This window comes from Cnephaeus nilssonii (genome assembly GCF_951640355.1).
Source record: "Cnephaeus nilssonii genome assembly, chromosome: 22".
Classification (NCBI taxonomy): Eukaryota; Metazoa; Chordata; class Mammalia; order Chiroptera; family Vespertilionidae; genus Cnephaeus; species Cnephaeus nilssonii.
Window position 1 is genome coordinate 15,775,694 of NC_137093.1, and position 18,331 is coordinate 15,794,024.

Here is an 18,331-nt window from a genome sequence, read left to right on the forward strand (position 1 = left end):
TTGATGTTCTTCTCTCTCTCTCTCTCTCTCTCCCCCCCCCCCCCTTTCACTTCCTCTCTGAAATCAATGAAAATATATTAAAAAAAAAAAAAAAAAGACGAGGGCTAGGGCGGGAGTAAAACTGCAGGGTCCGTGGTAACGAAAGATTTCCATGGATGTCAGAGACCAGCCCTTAGAGGGGTGGGGAGAGGGAACCAGGAGGAACAGCAGTCAGGGGAAGAATGGAGGATCCTCTCCTACATCAACAATGGATTCACCGGGGAAAAGAAGTCCTTATTTTTAGGAAGAAGGGTAGCTTGAAGTTTCCTCGGTTTTTCTCAGCTGATGGCCTAGTTAGGAAGACCGAAGCGGAGGGAGTCAGGGAAAAGGCCTTGGAGCCTTACTGGGCGTGAGAAGCAAAGGTCAGGCTGAGGTCTCTATCAGCGATCGATCTCTCCAAGGTTGCTGGCAGTTTTGATGTTTCGCGCAGCACACGGCTGGCACGTGGTCACATCTGCAAACAACTTAGGTAAGAGGCTCCTAAGAGACTTTTTTTTTCAAAGGGGAAGTCACATTCAAGGCTTGGCTGAGATGTCACAGGTTGATGTCTACGTGTTTTGTTCCTTCAGGTAGGCACACCGAGTGGCATGTTAAACAAAAACCTATATGCACATGAGGCTGGTTTTTATTTAAATCTGTATGCTTTTATTTTAATAAAGAGTTTCTCCGATAGGGAAACTTCCCAGAGAAGAAACTGATTGCAGGACGGCCTTGGTCTTCTCTTCTGGTGCCATCACAGGCCACACACAGTACCTGGGAAGAGCTCCTTGAACTTGGGGCTCGTACCTTGGGATTTTCCTGCTGATTCCTAGATAGCAAATGCCATACACAGTCCGTACCCCTCCCCCTACCGACGGGAAGAGAGAAATGCGACTCCCGTGCTGAGAAATCTCCCTAGGACAGCAGCGTGCTTGCGGCCATGTCCCCGGGTGCCTTCCTCTCCGGAAACCCCGAGGCCTATGGCTCTGCAGCACTGGTGTCCGTAGGCTGGGCCAGGCCCGGATCCCATGCGGTCCTCAGCTCCTCCAGCGACAGCGCTTCCTGTCCCGGGAAAGCTGAAGAGGTGGTGGAAACAACCCTGGCCACCGCAGACTGATAGCGAGCCTGAGAATGAGAAACCGGGCTCCCGGCCAGCGACTCGGAGCCAACAGTGAATTTAAAAACTATCAGCAAACTGGACACTGGCCTTGGTCGGGGAGGGGGGGACCTGATACACTGAATGGCTTTGTTTCCCGGGGAGCTGTGGTCTTTCCAGGTCATTCGGGGACTGGAGGTGGAGGATGCCAGCCCCGCCTTCCGTCCCGGCTCCGCCACCCCAGAGCGGGTGCAAGCAGATGGCCTTGACCACAGGGCCGGTTCATCACCGTCTCCGATGACAGTGGCCTTGAGTCGCGACTGTGGGGTGGGCACATTTTACAGAGGAAATCACGGGTGTTGAAATCTCCTGTGTGCCACCCGCTCGCTCTGGGACCTTGGGCAAGTCTTTCGGCCTCTCTCTAAGCCTCATTCCCTTGCCTGTAAGATGGTCAGACTTGGTCGAATTGTGAGCATTCAGTAAGGTTACCAATGTGGACTCATTTCAGTTCATTTGAAGTCACCTACAGGGGAATTCAGGGCTACCCATGGCTTTAAAGTTGTTTTTTTTTACACCTTCCTTTACCAGCTTTTTTTCACCCTCGCTCCTGTGGGAGAAGTACGTAGGGCTGGAGACAATTGAGGGATGCACACAGCTCAGGCGAGGCTCTTCCCAACGCCTCAACATTCCAGAAGCCCGGGTGCTGCTAATTTTCCCCTGCTCGCTGCCACACACACACACACACACACACACACACACACACACACACGCATACACAGCTTTGGCCAAGGAAGGCCTGGCCCCCGACCTCCCGTCCCTTCGGCAGTCTTTGCTGTGTTTGTGCATTGGAGGAACTTAGGGTGTTGGGCACGGGCTGGCTGAGTCTGGACTGCTCGGCCCCGTCAGGACTCTGTTCCCTTCCACGACAGTCCACCTTCTTACTCGGGGAGTGCCCGCAGGAGGACGGGAGGCCAGCTCCGTCTGTTCTCCGGGAGAACAGCTTTCTTCCCTGTGCTTCTGGAGATTCTGAGTCATAACCTTGGGTTTCCGGAAAGAATGGACGCCTTCAACCCATTATGAGAGCTGTGTATGGGCGTGTGTGTGTGTGTGTGTGTGTGGGGGGGGGGGCAGAGGGCAAGGGGCAAGGAAGGCTGTGGTGTGGGTTAGGAGGAAGACTTCCCACCCACGTCCAGGGCGGGGAAGACCAGACGAATGAGTGGGCAAACCCTCTGAAGTCACCCTTCCTTATTCTAGCCCACCAAGGCATTTTGCATCTGGTCTTGGGATCTTGTTCCCTTTTGGCAAAGGCAAACCCATACATGGAAAGGAGAAGTCGCGTCAAGATTAACCTAGAGTGCTCAGGGGCCAATACCCTGGCATCTGGGCGAGGCCAGAATGGTACGAGAAGCAGGATATGGGACTGGGGTGTATACTTCTACTTCTCATCAGTTTCTTCCCCCTCGGGCTTGGGGGCCGCAAAGGAAGCCATCTGGGGCCCTGGGAGTTCTGCAGCGACAGGAAACGTGTGGAAACTCAACATCCTCCTGGGTGGAGGTGCTGAGAAGGCGGCGGGCAAACCTGTGGTTTGGGGCCATCCGAGGACTCGGGGTATGGAAAGAAACACAGACCTTTGTGGTGGAGGTTCCCATGATGGTCAGGACTACAGAGGGAGTTGGAGAAGGGTCTAAAACGTATGGGGAACGCCAACCTTAGGGACTCTTTGGGTTCTCCAAAGCTCCATTGGACTCCTGCTCCCTGAACGAGCCCTCTACAACTTGCCTCTGTGTACCCATCCCTTCCCCTCTTCTGTCACGACAGCAAGCTTCCCACCCAAGCGAGGCCACCCTTGGGGCGTGGTTCCAGTCTTGGAGGGTTGTGGTTTTTGATGCCCTTGATGCTTGGAACAGGGCCTCCTCCCCTGAACCCCCAAAGAAGGGCACTTCCCTTGCAGAATGTTGCGGAAAGAGCTCCAGTGACCCTCCAGGGCCCAGCAGGGCCACGTGGCCCCTGAGCTGGACATGGCATGAGCCAGGTGCTTGGTGAGTCCTGCTTTTGCACCCCTCCTGGTTGGGCACCGCCACGCGGAGAGCTCTGGGCTGCCACCACAACCAGCGCGACGGGCTGCCTCCATTGTCTAGGAAAATCGGATCAAACGAGGGCAAAGAGCCGTGGGCCCCAGAGCGCTGGGTTCCCCCGGTGGCGGTGCGGGAACAAAAGGGAAGAACGAATGAGCTGGAGGAACAACCCTAACATTTATTCTCGGGCGCTGAGCAGGAGCGGGGAGGCGCTGACAGGCTTTCTCTCTTGCCCACAGAGTCTCCCTGAAGACAGGGCCACGGCTCCTGGTGTGGATCCGGGGCCCTGGAGTCTCATCAGCTGAGAAAGCCCATCTTGTTATCATCTTAAAGCCCTGACCTCTAGTCCCCTCACACCTACCTCTCCCAGGAAACACTGTCCCGTGACCAAAGAAGCACCCTCACCCCTTGTATGAACTCAGATGTGCGGGGAGAGGAGAGGGGACTATGCAAAGCAGGGCGGGTGGGAAGGCGCGAGGCTCACAGCCTGGGAGGGGGCGTGTCAGGTGAGGTGCTCACATCCCCCCCCCTCCCCCCCCTCCCAGGACACCAGTCTCTGACCGGGCCGGTCCCACCTCAGAGTTCAGAGAGGCATCAGTCCAGGGACAGAACTGCAAGAGTATGGACACGAGAAACACCGAACAAATTGGGGGCAGGCTGCCAGCCAGGGTGTGAGAGCTGGTCCTGTGGCCAGGCCATGCCTGGCTCTGAGCAGCAGAGGGCGCTGGGGCGCTGGGGCAGCTCCGTGTCCGGGGAAGCCTTCCCCCCCTGCTTCTTCTCCCTAGCGTTGGACAGGGGCACAGGTGCAGGGGGAGAGCTTTTGGGCAGCAAAAGGGGCAGAGCTCACGGGGAGACTGGAGAGTGAGCGGCAGTTTCATTAAAGCCAAGTTCTAGCTGCCTCTAGTGCCTGTGGGAGGAGCGGTCGGGAGGGGCCTCCAGGAAAGGGCTGGGGACCAGCCAGTGTCCGGCAGGGAGCAGGGCGCTCAGCTGCATCTTCCTGCCTCCCCCGGCACCCCCACCTCGCGCCTCTGCCGCGGCCGCTGGGGACCCAGATTTGTGCTTGATCGGGGCTTCGCAGGAGGGTGCTGAGGGGGCAGAGGCACTCGGGCTGTCCTGGAGGCTGCCGGTTCTGGGGTCCTCTACAAAGTCCCCGTGTTATCTGGAGAGCCAGGATGTGCGGTGGCCCCAGTTCCCCCGCTCCCCTCCCCGCCTGCCGGGGCTGGACCGCGATCCTCAGACGTGAGTCTGCATCCGCCGCTGCAGGGGTCGGCTGGGGTCGGAGTTCTGCGAGGAGGACTGCGAGTGGTGGGAGGAGGAGGCCGAGGCCTTGCTGGCCTTGTCGAACTGCACGTAGCCGTCCTGCTTGCCGCTGCTGCTGACGCTGCTGTCGCACTGCGTGTCCAGGAAGGAGCTGCTGTCGCTGAGGGAGCCCCGCTGGAACTCGCGCTCGCAGAGCTCGATGGACGAGCTGCCCATGCCCAGCACGAACCTCTGGCTGTAGTCATAGAGGCGGGCCTGGCCGCTCAGGGTGCTGTAGATGTTGGTGAAGGACATGCCCGTGGGCACGCGCTGCTTGCCCGCGGGGCGCAGGTCCGGCTGGCAGCTGGACAGCGAGATGGTGGGGGTGGAGTGGTGCTCCTTGAAGGTGTTGACGCTGTAGTAGCCATTGGTGGGGTCCTGGGGTGGGATCAGAGCAGAGCAGCGTCAGGGGCGGGCAGGCTGCGCTGAGCTTCCTAGGCTGAGCCGGCCTTCCTTACCCTGGACGGCGGGGTGCGGACAGACGGGAGGGGGGACAGTGGGGAGGGGGTCTGGAAGGGTTACCCTGGAGAAGAGAGGGCTCCCAGGTGTTCGGGTGGCAGCCCAGAGGGAGGGCGCTGCAGGGAGGGTGTGGGGTACGTTTAGTTATGTCAGCACAATGCAAGGTCCTTTGAGAACCAGACTTTGCTTTTTTTGTGTGTGTGTGTGTGTGTGTCCAGAACACGGATACTTAGTTTCCAGATGCATCTGTGAAAAGGCCGTGGGAGAGGAGAATGGTGGGACCTCAACCTGAACTCATTGCTTCCTTAGTGTGGGGCTGAGACAGCAGGTGCTCGTGGGGGGGGGGGGTGGCGGGCGGAGGGGGGAGGGTCCCCACCTTAGGGAGAGCAGAGGCACCTGTCCCCAAGGTGATCTCTGGCCTTGCTCTGCTATTTGCTGCCATTGTCTGTCTGGACAGGGGCTTGGGCCCTCGGCGCGGAAGGCCAGGTGACACCCAGTCCTACAGCTCGGGGCCCAGGCCTACCTTCAGGTTCTGAAACTCCTTCTCTTCTTCTTTGAGGACCTCGAGCTGCTTGAGGACGGAGTCTTGTTGGAATTCTCCCCGGTCCATCTGCAACCCAAAGATGGCTGCTCAGCGGGCAGGAGGTGGGCCAAACGTCCACTCGCCCCAAGGAAGAGACGGAGAGGCCAACTCGAAAGAAGCCTGCCATGTCTGCCTCCCACTGCCCGGCCCACCCACAGGAGGCAGGTGAAGGACTCAGGAGTGGGGGTGAGGGGGTGGGGAGGTGGGTGAGGGGCAGGTCTCTAAGACTGAGCTTACTTTCCTACAGAGCTCTCACTTGGCTGATTCAGTTCAATTCATTGAGCATTTACCGAATTTTCAGGGCAAGCACTGTGCTAAGGGCCAGGTACACAGAGATTAAGATACAGCTGTTCTCATCGGGATGATGGATCTGTAGGTAAATAATTACAGAACCTCGCCCAGCCAGTGTAGCTCAGCGTCGATCCATGAACCAGGAAGTCACGGGTTCAATTCCCAGAGTTGTGAGCTGGATCCCCAGTAGGGGTGTGCAGGAGGCAGCCGATCAATGATTCTCTCTCATCATTAATGTTTCTCTCTCTCTATCCCTCTCCCTTCCTCTCTCTCTGAAAAATCAATCATTCCAGAACCTCAACCAGTGGGCACAGGCCGGGGCCCCCTCCGCAGAGCAGGGTATCATCAGGGCTGGGCTCAGGGAAGGCATTCAGAAGGAGCCGCAGTCAATCACGGTGACCTTGGGCCACACAGCAATGACGTAGATGTACTAAGTGTTCTTCCTTAACCGACACGAAAATGCTGAAGAAAAGGACCACTTCCTGTTTCTCGTTCGGCCCTCGGCACACCTGGTACAGCGCCTTCGGTATTGTGGTCATTGACCTAGACGCTTGCTTTTGGGGTGGAATTATATTTAATGTTTTTGATTGATTCCTTGGTTTGCCAGTGCCTAGTGCAGTGCCTGATCTACACAGAGTAGGGCTGTTACCAATGTTCTGTTGGTGCCGGAGGAGTGAATGCAGTGGCATTGCCCTAAATTTCCGAGAATTAAAGTAACACTTACATTTAAGGTAACAATTAAAGCATACGCAGCACACAGTAGGTGTGTTAATTAATCTGAATAACCTCAGCAACGGCTCCCCATGTGGCATTTCTGCACAAGACAGCTGCCATCTCCGGAGAGCTTGCTGTGCCCCGCAGGCTCTGGGGGTTTGCCACCTTAGCCCTCAGCATGGCCCGTGTACTCTGACTTTCACCCCCATTTCCCAGATGAGGAGACTGAGGCACGGAGCAGCCCATGATCTTTCCCCCCGCAGCGTACCACCGCGAGGGTTTCCTAGCCGTGTTTTCAGGTTTGTGTGCACAGTTGGGAGGAGGAGCAGGCGTGGGCTGCTGGAGAAGTTCTGATTTGCTTACGGTATGCAAGTCAGTTCCGGAAGAGGAACCTATGCCTCTTGCAGACTTTTTTTGGTGTGTGTGTGTGTGGGGGGGGAGTGTTATTGGGACATGGGGCATATACTGAATATCTGTGATATCTGTGGGTGTAGGTGTGTAGAATTATAAGTCATATGGCAACATCCTGTGGCTATGTATGCATGTCTTCTCCCCCTACCGAATGGCCAGGTTCTGTGCAAGCCCCTTAGATGTTCTGGAGTCTCTAGAACCCCCAGCTCAGCAGAGCAGACACAGGGTCATTCTCTGTGGGCCGAGAGCAGGTGCCCGGTCTGTTATGGGGGGAAGGGCGCGTCGTGACCGATGCGCTGCTTCATGAAGCACCTCAGGCTCCGGGGGGCTTGCCGTCCAGGACTTCGGGGCACAGAGGTTGGGGCGGGGGTTGGGGGTAGGACAGCATTCTCACCATCAGCTGCTTGATGGTGGGGTGCTCCTCGCCCTCCCTGCCAGAGGCAGGCTCCTTGTGGACGATCTCCACGCGGATATCGTTCTTGGCCGACACAACACCTTTGAGATCTGGACATAAAATAGGAACGTGGAGATGACAGGTTCCGTCTGCATCCTCGGGCATCAGGGCCTGAGATGGCCAGCCCCTCCCCCCACCGTGGCCCCCGGAGTTTACCCTCCAGCCCCGGAACCCTGTGGCTTCACCACGTCCCACCTGCCAGCAGGACCCTGTCTAGATGAGCTGAGGGCTCTGGGCCTCGGAGCTCTGCCCCTGTGGGCTCCCGGTTGCATGCACCTCCGCCCGTCACTGCGATTTCTGGGGCTTATGAGGCTGTCCTCACCCCTTCGTCCACCACACAGAGCCAGGCCCTCTCATGCTACTAAAGTCTCCCCGCTTCTGGGGGTCTTCTCTGACCCCCTGTAGCAGGCTCTGAGCTCCCCCTTCAGAGCATCACGCACCTGTTAGAAAGGACCTACTGGTCAACCTCCCGCCCGAAGCAGAGATATCCCTGCCGTGCGGGGGTCCCGCTCCTGAGCCTGTGCTTTCAGGATGGAGACTGGGCGAATTCTAGAGGAGGCAGCCGATCTTCAGTTGGCAACTTGTTAGAAAATTCTGGCTAAAATCTGCTGCCCTAGAGTTTCCACGGAGAGAGTGGCGAGGGGGGTCCTGAGACCACACCGCTGGGGGCGTCCCGGCGGCTTAGCGTGGAGGGGAGGGGGCGTAAGGGGAGCACCAGCTCTCTCCCATAGCGAAGGCTGCCACGTGGTGGAGGGGGCAGGCTTCCTCTGATTATTCACGCCCGCCTTGTGCTCACAGCACCGTGTGAGGGCTGCGTGGGGTCACCCCAGTCAGGTCCCCCACCCCCTGACTGTTACACCCGGGGAAACTGAGGCTGGGGTCGTTGCGGCCCCGCCCAAGCTCCCAGGTAGAGGAAGCGGGACCAGAGCACTGTGCCTGCGCTGTCTCCACCCCTGAGCTGCCATCCCATCGGACACGTCTGCGTGTGTCCGTCACATGGGACGTCAGCGCTGTGTCCGGGATGGGAACTCGCACACGACCTTCAAGGAGGCGAGATTTGATTGCCCGTGGCGGAAGGACGGCCTGTAAAAGTCTGTACAAAGTGACTCCTTTCTGTTTTTCGTGTGTGGGTGACCAGCTTTTCAGGTTGGACTCGCTGGCCTCGGAGGGCGGGATTGCTAGCGTTCTCTCTGGCTACACGTGGGCCATCCCCAGTGCTGGCCGACTGCCCTGTCGGGGGTGGGGGTTAGTGCAGTCCAGCTCCCCCTCGGCCGAGTGCCCACTCCGTGCCCGACGCCCGCAAAGCACTGCTTGTATGGAGATGCACAAGGCCCATCCCTGTCCGCAGCTCCCAGCACCACCAGGGCGCCTCCTGCTCCCTTGCTCTCTTGGCGGCCTAAGCCTGGCTTTCTCTCTGTCCCCCTCCCCGAGATCCCGGGTCCCCTCCCGTACTTCTCTGGGAGCGGGCACAGCAGAAGGCCACGATGGTTGCCATGAGCACGAGGAAGGCCACGCCGGCTCCCACGGCCACCCCGATGATGACGGCCATCGGCACGGACTCTGTGGGAGAGAAGCAGGCACAGCTGACCAGGGATCCAACAGCCCACGCTCCCCGGGGCCTCACCAGTTCCCTGGGGTGCAGCCTCTGCCAGGCGGGGCTAGAGCCCTGCACAGGGCCCTTCCGGGAAGTGCCTGTAGGGGGCGCCGGGCAGGCCCAGGTAGAGTCCAACAGGGCAGCTCAGGTGGGACATGGGGAGGGAGAGAGAGCAGGAGGAAGACAGGGGAGCAGTGGTGGTAGGAGAGGGAGTCAAGCAGACATAGGAGGGGGGCCGGGGAGGGGACAGGGGAGGTGAGAGGCAAGGCTGGCACGGTTAGGTCTCCGGGGGTTAAGCCGGTCTATCACGCAGTGGCTGAAGAATCGTAAGCCCTGGCTTGTCTTTGGAAAATGACTGTGGTCACTGTCCTTGTCCGTTCGGTTTGCATTTTCCTTCTCGTCTGTTTCCCAGCTGCAAGAGGCTGGGCACAGACACCCAGCCTTTAGAATTAGTGCTCAGGTTGGAGCAGCGCCCCCTAGGGGCCTGCTGGGCATCTGCAGTTGTAGGTGTCAGAGGCCCGTCTTGGGAGAAGGGCCCTTTTTCCTTGCCTCCCCTGCTATCTCTTCCCCCCCCCCACCCCCGCCAAGTCCTGCTCCTTCCTCTCCTAGGCCAGTCCTCTGGGCATCCTGGCAGCCTTTCTCAAGGGGCCCAGGACTGCAGCTAGGCAACGCCCTGCTCCCAGTTGGGTCTCTGTGGTCTGTGCCTGCCCCAGCCCAGCAGAGATGAGGGTAGGGAGGATGGTGTTGGGGTGGGGGTTTGCGGGGTGCTCTTCCAGATAGCCCTGGCCTTTGTGGCTGCATAGGGGGCCTGAGCACACGATTTGGGGCCCGGAATAGTCCATGGGGAATAGAACTAGAGACTGCAGGGGCCCCGAGACCTGAGGGCCCACTGAGTCCACATCTCTCACTGACAGATGGAAACACGGAGGCCCAGAGAAGTCAAGCGACTTGGTCAAGGGCACTCAGCATCAGTGGGGCCAGGGCAAATCTGGGTCTCCTCTTGTCCCTCCCCCCACAACCCCCACTCTGCCCCACTCCGATCCCGCCCAGCTCCGTCCACTGTATCACACAGCAGCCGCCCAATCTCCCAGGCTCTGTACAGCCCAGACGCCATTGCTTCTGAGCCACTCACTTAACCTCTCTCATCTGTGCAGTGGGATGGTTACCCCACCCACACAAGGCTGTGCTATGGGGTTCAGGTGAGGCAATGCAGCTAAAGGCCTCAGAACTGAGCCTGGTCCCCAGCCCTATTCAGCCTCTGGCCTGTTTCCCTATGGGAAGGAGGACTGTCGCAGATCTAGATCGTAAAGGGAGGACAATTCCTCGTAGTGTTAGTGCTGCCTCCCTCCAGCCCACGCCACATTCTCAATGTGGATGATTGGGGCATCTAGTTGTTTGTCTTGGGCTGTGGATTAGCCTCTCATTGTTAGCTTATTTAAAGAGAAGAAGAGCCTGGCTGGCATGGCTCAGTGGTTGAGTGTTGACCTATGAACCAGGAGGTCAGGGTTCGATTCCCGGTCAGGGCACATGCCCAGGGTTGAGGACTCGATCTCCAGTGGGGGGTATGCAGGAGGCATATAGCTGACCAATGGTTCTCTCTCATCAGTGATGTTTCTATCTCTCTCCCTCTCCCTTCCTCTCTGAAATCAATAAAAATATATCTAAAAGAAGAAGAAGAAGAAAACTGCAACCCTGGCCCTTGGAGATGCTGCTTGGGGGAGGCGGTTGTTCCCTGATTCCTGGCCGGAGAAGGTGCCGTTGGTTGGCGGCGGCGGCGGTGGTGGTAGTGGTTATGCCGGTGCATCCTTCCAGCCCTGGACTCACCACACCAGCTCCTTGTGACCTGCCTGCTGGTGGCCGGGGCCACTGTGGGAGGGGCAGGGAGGGTGGGAGGAGGTGGGTGGGGCAAACACTCAGGGATCGACAGTGCAGGTGCTTGGGGAGGTTTCCACAGTCAGGAGCGAAGGACTTGACCTCGGTGACCTTGCTCTGACAAACGGAGGATTCCGTCTCCGGTTTCCATTCCATCAGGAGAGGGAAACGGCGTTGGGAGCTCGTTGGCTCTGTGCTTTTGCATTGGATTGATCTGGGCTTTGATCTGGGTCCTCCTCGGATACCTAGCGAGTTTCCTTGGAATGACTTGGTCTTGTCTCAGCGGCGCTCAGAGCCCAGCTGTGAAACTAGAGAACCAGGGCAGCCCATTCTGCCTCTGGCATCCTGTGAGCCACCTGTCCCTCAGCTGTTTGCAGCTGGAAGGCACCATCTTACCTGGAGCAGGAGGGCAGGGGCAGAGGAGGGCCTGATGGAGGCGAGCGAGGGGGCTGGCGGGGGGTGTGGGGTGGTGGTTAGGTGGCATTCCTCTGTGACCTTGCCTGGCCTCCTGGGTCTGGCCTCTGCCCGCTGTGCTGGTTGTCCTGTCCTGGACACAGCACCCCTCCGATGTGCCCCGGAGAGAGAGGGACTGGAGGGAGGAGCCGCCCTCCCATTCAGCCTCCTCTTCATCTGAGGAGGTGGAGTCCCAGCCAGGAGGGGGCAGGGACCTCTGGGTGAGGCTGGGCAGGCACATGTGGGATAGAAACGGCAGGAGACACCATGGCCAGCACCAGGAGGGGCTCGGAGGGGCCTCGGGAGGACAGCAGGAGGCTGACGACTTGATCCTGAGCTGGCCTGTGCCCCCCTGAAGCGGGCTGAAGGAACTGATCGGCCCCAGCTCCTTCCGGGCCAGCGTGGTGGGGGATCAGGTTTGCAATGCCCTGATCCTCTTTGCTGGGTTTCTGCTTGGGGCAGAGGGGCGGGGGGGGGCGGATCGGGGGCATTTCCTGTGGGGCCCAAGACAGAGCAGCTCAACCCAGGGATCCTGACAGCCACTCTGGGGCCAGGTGCCTCGGTGGAGGGAGGTGCCTTGTGGTGGGACAGCGCCCTGGGGAATGGCAGGCGTGGGAGCAGGCAGCCATGAGCAAGCATGGATTAGCATGGATGGCGCAGGCCACAGCAGGCTGGAGGCCCCGGCCCCCCGGAGGCCCCTGCTGAGCTGGTGATGATGTGAGAAGCTGGAAGGGCAGGAAGAGATGGAGATAGAAGGAGGCTGCCCCACAGGGCAGGAGCCAGGGCTCTTGAAGGGAAGGGACGGGAGGAACAGAGCAGGGGGCACAGGAGCCTGGTCCCTGCAGCAAGCAGGGGGCCGTGGACTAGGAGGCTGGCGTCTGGGGTTCCTTGACCCATGTGGCTGGGAACCCCTCTCCCTGCTGCTCCGATTGCACTGACCCCTCGAGATGGGGGAGGGCGGAGAAGTTAGCGGCCTGCACAGGCCTCCCTGCTCCCTTTGGGGTTCCCTCCCCCACTAGCCCTGAGAGGTCCCTTTCCCCCAACCCAGGGAGCTCTCATGTCTCCTTCCGTACCTGCTTCCAGCCCGGCTCCCGACTTCATTTCCGAACCTGTTTGGAAATAAAGCAAGCGTCCACAGCCAGGGCCTGGCTGGGCAGGTGGGGTGGGACTGGGGGGGGCCACCACCTGCAGGGGTCTGGGGTGAGGGGGGCTCCCTCCTCAATCATGCCTTCGGGACTCCCCAATAGACCCAGGCCATCCCAACTGAACTCGGAGAGACTTAGAGACTCGGGGGGAAAGGGGCCAGAGAGAGAAGTCAAGGCTGAGTGGGGTGGGGGGAGTGGGGGCGGTCTGAGAGGGGGGTGAGAACACTAAGGGGAGAGCATGGGGGGTGGGGGCACCAAGGGGAAGACATGGAGGGGAAGCAACAGGCACCGGAGGTTTGGGATGATGTGTGGATGATGTTATGCAAAATATGTGCAAAGCATTATGCGAAGCAGCACCGGTTAGGGGAGAGGTGTGGGGAGACGCTGTGACCCACAGGGTCCTGGGGCCCGAGGGCCCAGCGGGGACCACCTGCTTGGCCCAGAGCCTTTGCCAGGGCCTGACAGCCTGTGGGGGGGCCTTCATCTTGGGGGGGGGCGGTCAGAGAGTGCCAGGGCTGAGACCCCCTGGATGACCCTGGCAGAGAGGCAAGGTCTGCAGCCCATCTCAGGACCCCGTGTGCCGCGGCTGCGCCGAGCGCCTCCGGATCCCACTCTGTGCACCCTCCCCCCCATGTGAGACCTTGGAGCAGAGACTGGAGTTCATGACCAGGAGCTGGGCAGTCTGCACCCAGGGTCATAGTGAACCTACCCCCTCCCTCCTTCTCCTCCTCCTTCTCCTCACCTCCCCTGCCCCCTCCCACTGAGCCCTTCTGCCCAGAACAGCCCCCTGGCTGCCTCCTGCTTAGCCCCTTGGTCCAGGCGTCTCCCATGTCCCAGGGGAACGGCAGAGGGTCTGGGCGCCCCCACCCAGTGGTTAGGGCAGCTCAGTCGCCTCCCTTTAGCTCAGCTTGGGTGCCTCTGGGGGACTTTGGGGTGTCTGGACTGGCTTGTCGTGCTAACTGGCTAGGCCAGGTTCCCCAACACATCCACCCTGGGGTTTCCCTGTGTCCCGCCCCAGGGTCGCAGGCCGCCCCGTCAGCGGATCGCACAGCCCTGAGGGCACCTTGGCGTCGGACCAGGTAAATGCTGAGCGCAGGCAAGCGGGGCCTTTAGAAGGTGCTGGCGGCTCAGCATGGCCGTGAACTTGGCTCGCTCTGGGGTCCCTTTCCCTGAAACCTCACCCTGACAGGCCACCTCCCTGAGCAGCTTCCTACCCCTCTGGTGTCCTGGCCTCCTGTGCGGGCTCCGCCCCTGGCCTCAGGGGACCGGGGCCAGGGAGGGCACTTCCCCCCACCCCCTGCGGGCCCAAGGCTGTGTGACGGGTGAGCGGAACACTGAGGCCTGTCCTGGCTCCTACCCGCTTGAAGCCTCACTAGGCCTTCTGTGCCCCCAGGGCCTGGGAGGCCTGGCCCGGCCCTGCCCGGGGCGGGCGGGTCCCCGGCCCACCTTGCTCCTTGAGCCGGATGATCTCGGTGTCGGAGCCGAAGCTGTTCCAGGCGGTGCAGTTGTAGATGGTCTGGAAGTCGGCCCGCACGATGTTGCTGATGGTCAGCGTGGAGATGACGCCCTCCTCCGTGCTGACCGTCTCCACCGTGTAGCGCCCCGACGTCCCCGACTCCAGCACATTCTCCTTCCACGACCAGGCCTGCCCGGGGGGGCCAGAATCAGGAGGAGACCCCGCCTGGGCCACCCGCATGTGGACCACCGCGTCGCCTCGTGCTGCAGGGCTGGCCTTGCCAGGCTCACAGGCACGCCCGCTGTCACCAGCCCCGGCACACGCACACACAGGTACACGCACACCCCAACACACCGCAAATGTGCATGCACCACGCACACATAACACATGCCACAGCACATGCGCACAGCGCCCCACCCTACCCCACACAGGGTCAGGCCGTGCACACACACACACGTACACACACACATGTACACACGTACTAGTACATGCACACACAGAGCTGGGCCACCTCGCGGGGCATGTCCTTCCAGAAGGGTCCTCATGTGCATCGGACCCCTCTCCAGGCCAGTGAGAGAGTCCGGGCGGTGACGGGAGCCCCCTGGGCTGGCCTGTGCCAGTGTCTCCCGGATGCTCCCACCAGCCTGGCGCTGCCCCCTGGCTGCTGGAGGCAGAGGACCAGCCCAGAGAGGCTGACTCTAGTTTTGTTACTTTTTTTTTTTTTAACCCTCACCCAAGGATATTTTTTTCATTGATTTATTTTTAGAGAGCGTGGAGGGGAGGGAGCGTGAGGGAGGGGGAAATATTGATGTGAGAGAGGCACATCGATTGGCTGCTCGGGCGCGTGCGGGATCCAGCCGGCAACCAAGGTACGTGCCCTGGACTGGGAATCCGACACACGGCTCTTTGACCCGGCGGCCGGCGCTCTCACCTCTGAGAGGGACTGGCCGGGGCTAGTTTTGTTACCTTTGTGTCATGTCTGGACACAACTATGTTCTGAGAGCTGTGACCACCTTAATCTAGCTCGGTTTCTAGGGGTGATGGCGGAATTTCCCCTGAGCTGTTTCCCCCGCACGCATGCACGGGAGTGGGGGGGGGGGGGCCCACACGCCCTGTTTGCTCAGGTTCCTGAGAATGTGGTCCTGCAGGTAGGACCGCGCTCCGAGGGCCCCGGAGCGGAGCGGCTGCTCAGGCCCCTCGCTGTGGACATTCTCGGTCGTGGGCTGTGCGGCAGCTTCCTGCCTTGTCTCTCAGAGCCAGCAGCACCCCTCCAGTGTGACAGCCCACGGTGTCTCCAGGCGACGCCCCGCATCCCCTGGGGCCGAAATCGCCCTGTGAGAACCCACCGCTGGCTGGAGTTAGACTCTACACAGAAGAAGCCTGAGTATGCGCGAGAGTGAAGGGGATGGGCGACAATGGGCGTGTGTTGCGCTTATAATTAAAAAAAAAAAAAAAAAGAGTGAGGGGAATGGGGAGGCGTATGGTATTCATTCTATGTGTGAATTCTTGCAATCTTGGTGTGGCTCTTTCAGCGAGTTAACGGAATGCCCGAGAGAGTGTGTAAGAATAATACCGCCCTAGTAATACCTCCTGTACAGGACGGCACCCTCCTTTACAGCCTGGCACGCGCCCCCACGCCTCCCTGGCACTACTGGACCACGAGAAGTAGAACTGTCCCTGGAGTTGGCCCGGAGGACCCTCCTCGGCCTTGGGCTTTCTAATCACAATCCCTGCCTCGCCCCCCCCCCACCCCCCAGTGCCGCCCAGTGTTCACCCTCCTGGGTTTAGGCCTGGGCTTCCCCCCCCTGCTTCAGGCGGGCGGGGGCACAAGGCTCCCTGTCACCTCTGCCAGCGCCTGGGGGGGGGGGTGGGTAGGCGTGGATGGGGCTGCCTCGGCTGCACTGCGTGGAGATACGGCTCTGAGGAAGGGGGTGACAGGGGGAACAAGGACACTTTTAGAGAGAAAACTTGATGAATGAGGCAGCTTTCATTCTCCATGACGGAGGCCGAGAGGGGGACTCTGGAGGCGCGGAGCGGGGTTTGCCACTATAAACTGCACTCTGCGTAGGACTTGGCCAAAAACTTGAACCCAGGAGGGTGTGGAAATCGTGTATCTTTCTTTTCCCCCTGCTCCCCCAATTGCTCTCTGGCTCCCCCCACTTGCTCTCTGCTCCCCACACTTGCTCCCCTGCTCCCCACACTTGCTCTCTGCTCCCCCCACTTGCTCCCCTGCTCCCCCAACTTGTCCCCCTGCTCCCCAACTTGCTCTCTGGCTCCCCCCACTTGCTCTCTGGCTCCCCCCACTTGCTCTCTGCTCCCCCCACTTGCTCCCCTGCCCCCAGGATGCAGAATTCTGTTAGAACTACCGATGCCAGCGCCCAGCTCCAGGGCAGGGAGGCGTGAAACACACTTGCCGACGGACCCCGGCAGGACAGCCTGCTCTGAGAGAGGAGACCGACTGCCCGTGACTTTTGTCCTCATGACGCCTCTCCCAGAGAGCAAAGGGGAGTGATTTACTGGCGGTGGGCAGGCCGAGGAGAGGGAGCCCAGGTGTGGCTGACTCCCCGGGCACCCACAGCTGTGGGCTGTTGCGAACCCCTCCCCGCCCTGAGCACTCACTATTCGGTCCGGCGGCGGCGTGCTCCGGATGAAGCACTTGATCTGGCCCTTCTCCCCGTGGAGGGCGTGCTGGGTCTGGGTGCTGGAGATGATGGGGGGGCCTGTGGGGGAAACAGATCGCGTCAGGGGTTCAGGAAGGGCAGGCCCCTGGCTGGGCCCCTCCTGGGAGGGCTCAGTTCATTCCTGACGTCAGTCATTCGGCAGACAGGTCCTGAAGGCTTGTGCGAACCAGGTGAAGTGCCAGCATCCTCCACGAACCTCTTAACCCTTTGCACTCGCTTGCTTTTTTTCTCGATTCCTTTATTCTAATGCTAACCGTGTCGAGTCACACTCGACATCCGAGTGCAAAAGGTTAAGGGGTCATGAGAGGATGCTTCTGAGTCAGAAGGCCCAGAAGACATTGCAGGGGTTCAGAATGAGTCACCCCTACATGTGCTACTCTGGTGTGTGGGCTCCAGAGAAACTTCCATCTCCCCTTAACTACCTGTAAGAATTTACATGAGGGGCCTTCCCTATAATGAGACGTCGCCGGAGATGGCGTTTCTGACCTATGTGCACAGCAGGGCAGACGACGAATGACTGAGCATCCGCTGCTCTGACCGACCTGCTCTGACCTCCCCCTGCAGCCCCAAGGTGCCCGCCCTACCTTCTCCTTAGCTCGGGGTGCCACATTCACCTCCTTTTAACTCTCTGTCCCTCTCTCACGCATGTGGAGTTCCCGTATGTACGCATGTAATTTAATTAGGTTCTTATCTCTTGTTAATCTGTCACAAATCGATTCGATTACTCCACCAGCTAAAACAACCAGAGGGGGGCGGGGGCCCGGGGGAGGGGGGGGGCGGTCTCCCTTTCTCCACAACAGAAATGACTGTGAGAAGAGGTGGTGAGTGTTGGGACCCCAGGAGCAAACAGATGAAGTGCCAGCCGGCTCAGAGGATAGGGAACGGGAACGCTTTGTGCAGGAGGTGGTCAGCCTGAGGAGGGAGTGGGGGGCTGCCGGGGAGGAAGGGTATAGCAGTGCTGAGCGGGCACCTCCTCCTTAGCCAGCTGTTCCAGTCCAAGCCGTTTTCTCAGGCCTCCAGTAGAGGGCGCGCTTGCCTAACAAACCGGGTGTCCTGGGCAGGGCCCAGCTTCGAGGCAGGGCGCGGGAGAAATGGTGTGTGATGTTGAGGGGGGCGGAAGGAATCTCCCTGGAGAGGCACAATGCATGGGCACATCCTTAGCCTTCCTCTCACACAGGTCTCAGGAGACCCCCAGATGGCCCAGGAGAGACCCTGGCTCCAAAGCTGACCCCTACACCTTCTCATCCAGCTTGTGCATATGTGTGTGTGTCCACGTGTGAGCGCGTGTGTGCATGTATGTGTGCTTGCGCACGTGTGACGAGGCACGGTCTTGGAGTACCTGTTTCCCTGGCTGCATCCGACAGCCTAGCGAGTCTACCTGAAGTCCAGCCGTGCTTCTGGTCTCGTCTGCCTTTTATCTACCCCCAGGCTCCTGGCGGATGCCCGCCTGGCCTGGCCGATGGTGGGAGTGGCTGGCCGGTCATTTCTGCAGCCAACTCCCTGGCGGGGTGGGCAGTTGAAGCCAGGGGTAAGAGGGTGGAGGCCCCTGTGCCCTCTTCCCAATCCTTTGGGTAGAGGCCAGGGCTCAGGTGGCAGGAAGCGAGGGAGGCAGAGAAAGGGACCTCAGCACAGGTAATATGATGCTGGGAACAAAACAAAAACCCGCTGCCAACGTAATTGCTGTTTATTAGCCGCCTTAATTAAACCGGATTTGCATTTCTATGAGTAGC

The 18,331-nt window shown here is 59.8% G+C and overlaps 1 protein-coding gene across 2 annotated transcripts in view; it reads right to left on the minus strand.

Moving 5' to 3' along the window:
* Nucleotides 1-4,409: 4,409 nt before the first annotated feature.
* KIRREL3 (kirre like nephrin family adhesion molecule 3) overlaps nucleotides 4,410-18,331 on the minus strand; it is a 469,815-nt gene continuing 455,893 nt past the window's right edge. Inside the window, exons 11-17 of one of the 2 annotated variants that reach the window (XM_079763262.1) lie at nucleotides 16,540-16,640; nucleotides 13,911-14,109; nucleotides 12,393-12,428; nucleotides 8,853-8,960; nucleotides 7,341-7,450; nucleotides 5,471-5,557; nucleotides 4,410-4,866 (exon numbers count right to left, since the gene is read on the minus strand). In XM_079763262.1, coding sequence (XP_079619388.1) covers nucleotides 4,423-4,866; nucleotides 5,471-5,557; nucleotides 7,341-7,450; nucleotides 8,853-8,960; nucleotides 12,393-12,428; nucleotides 13,911-14,109; nucleotides 16,540-16,640 — 1,085 coding nt within the window. In that variant the 3' untranslated portion in view covers nucleotides 4,410-4,422. The remainder of the gene's footprint in view (nucleotides 4,867-5,470; nucleotides 5,558-7,340; nucleotides 7,451-8,852; nucleotides 8,961-12,392; nucleotides 12,429-13,910; nucleotides 14,110-16,539; nucleotides 16,641-18,331) is intronic. The other variant, XM_079763263.1, reaches the window with a different exon arrangement.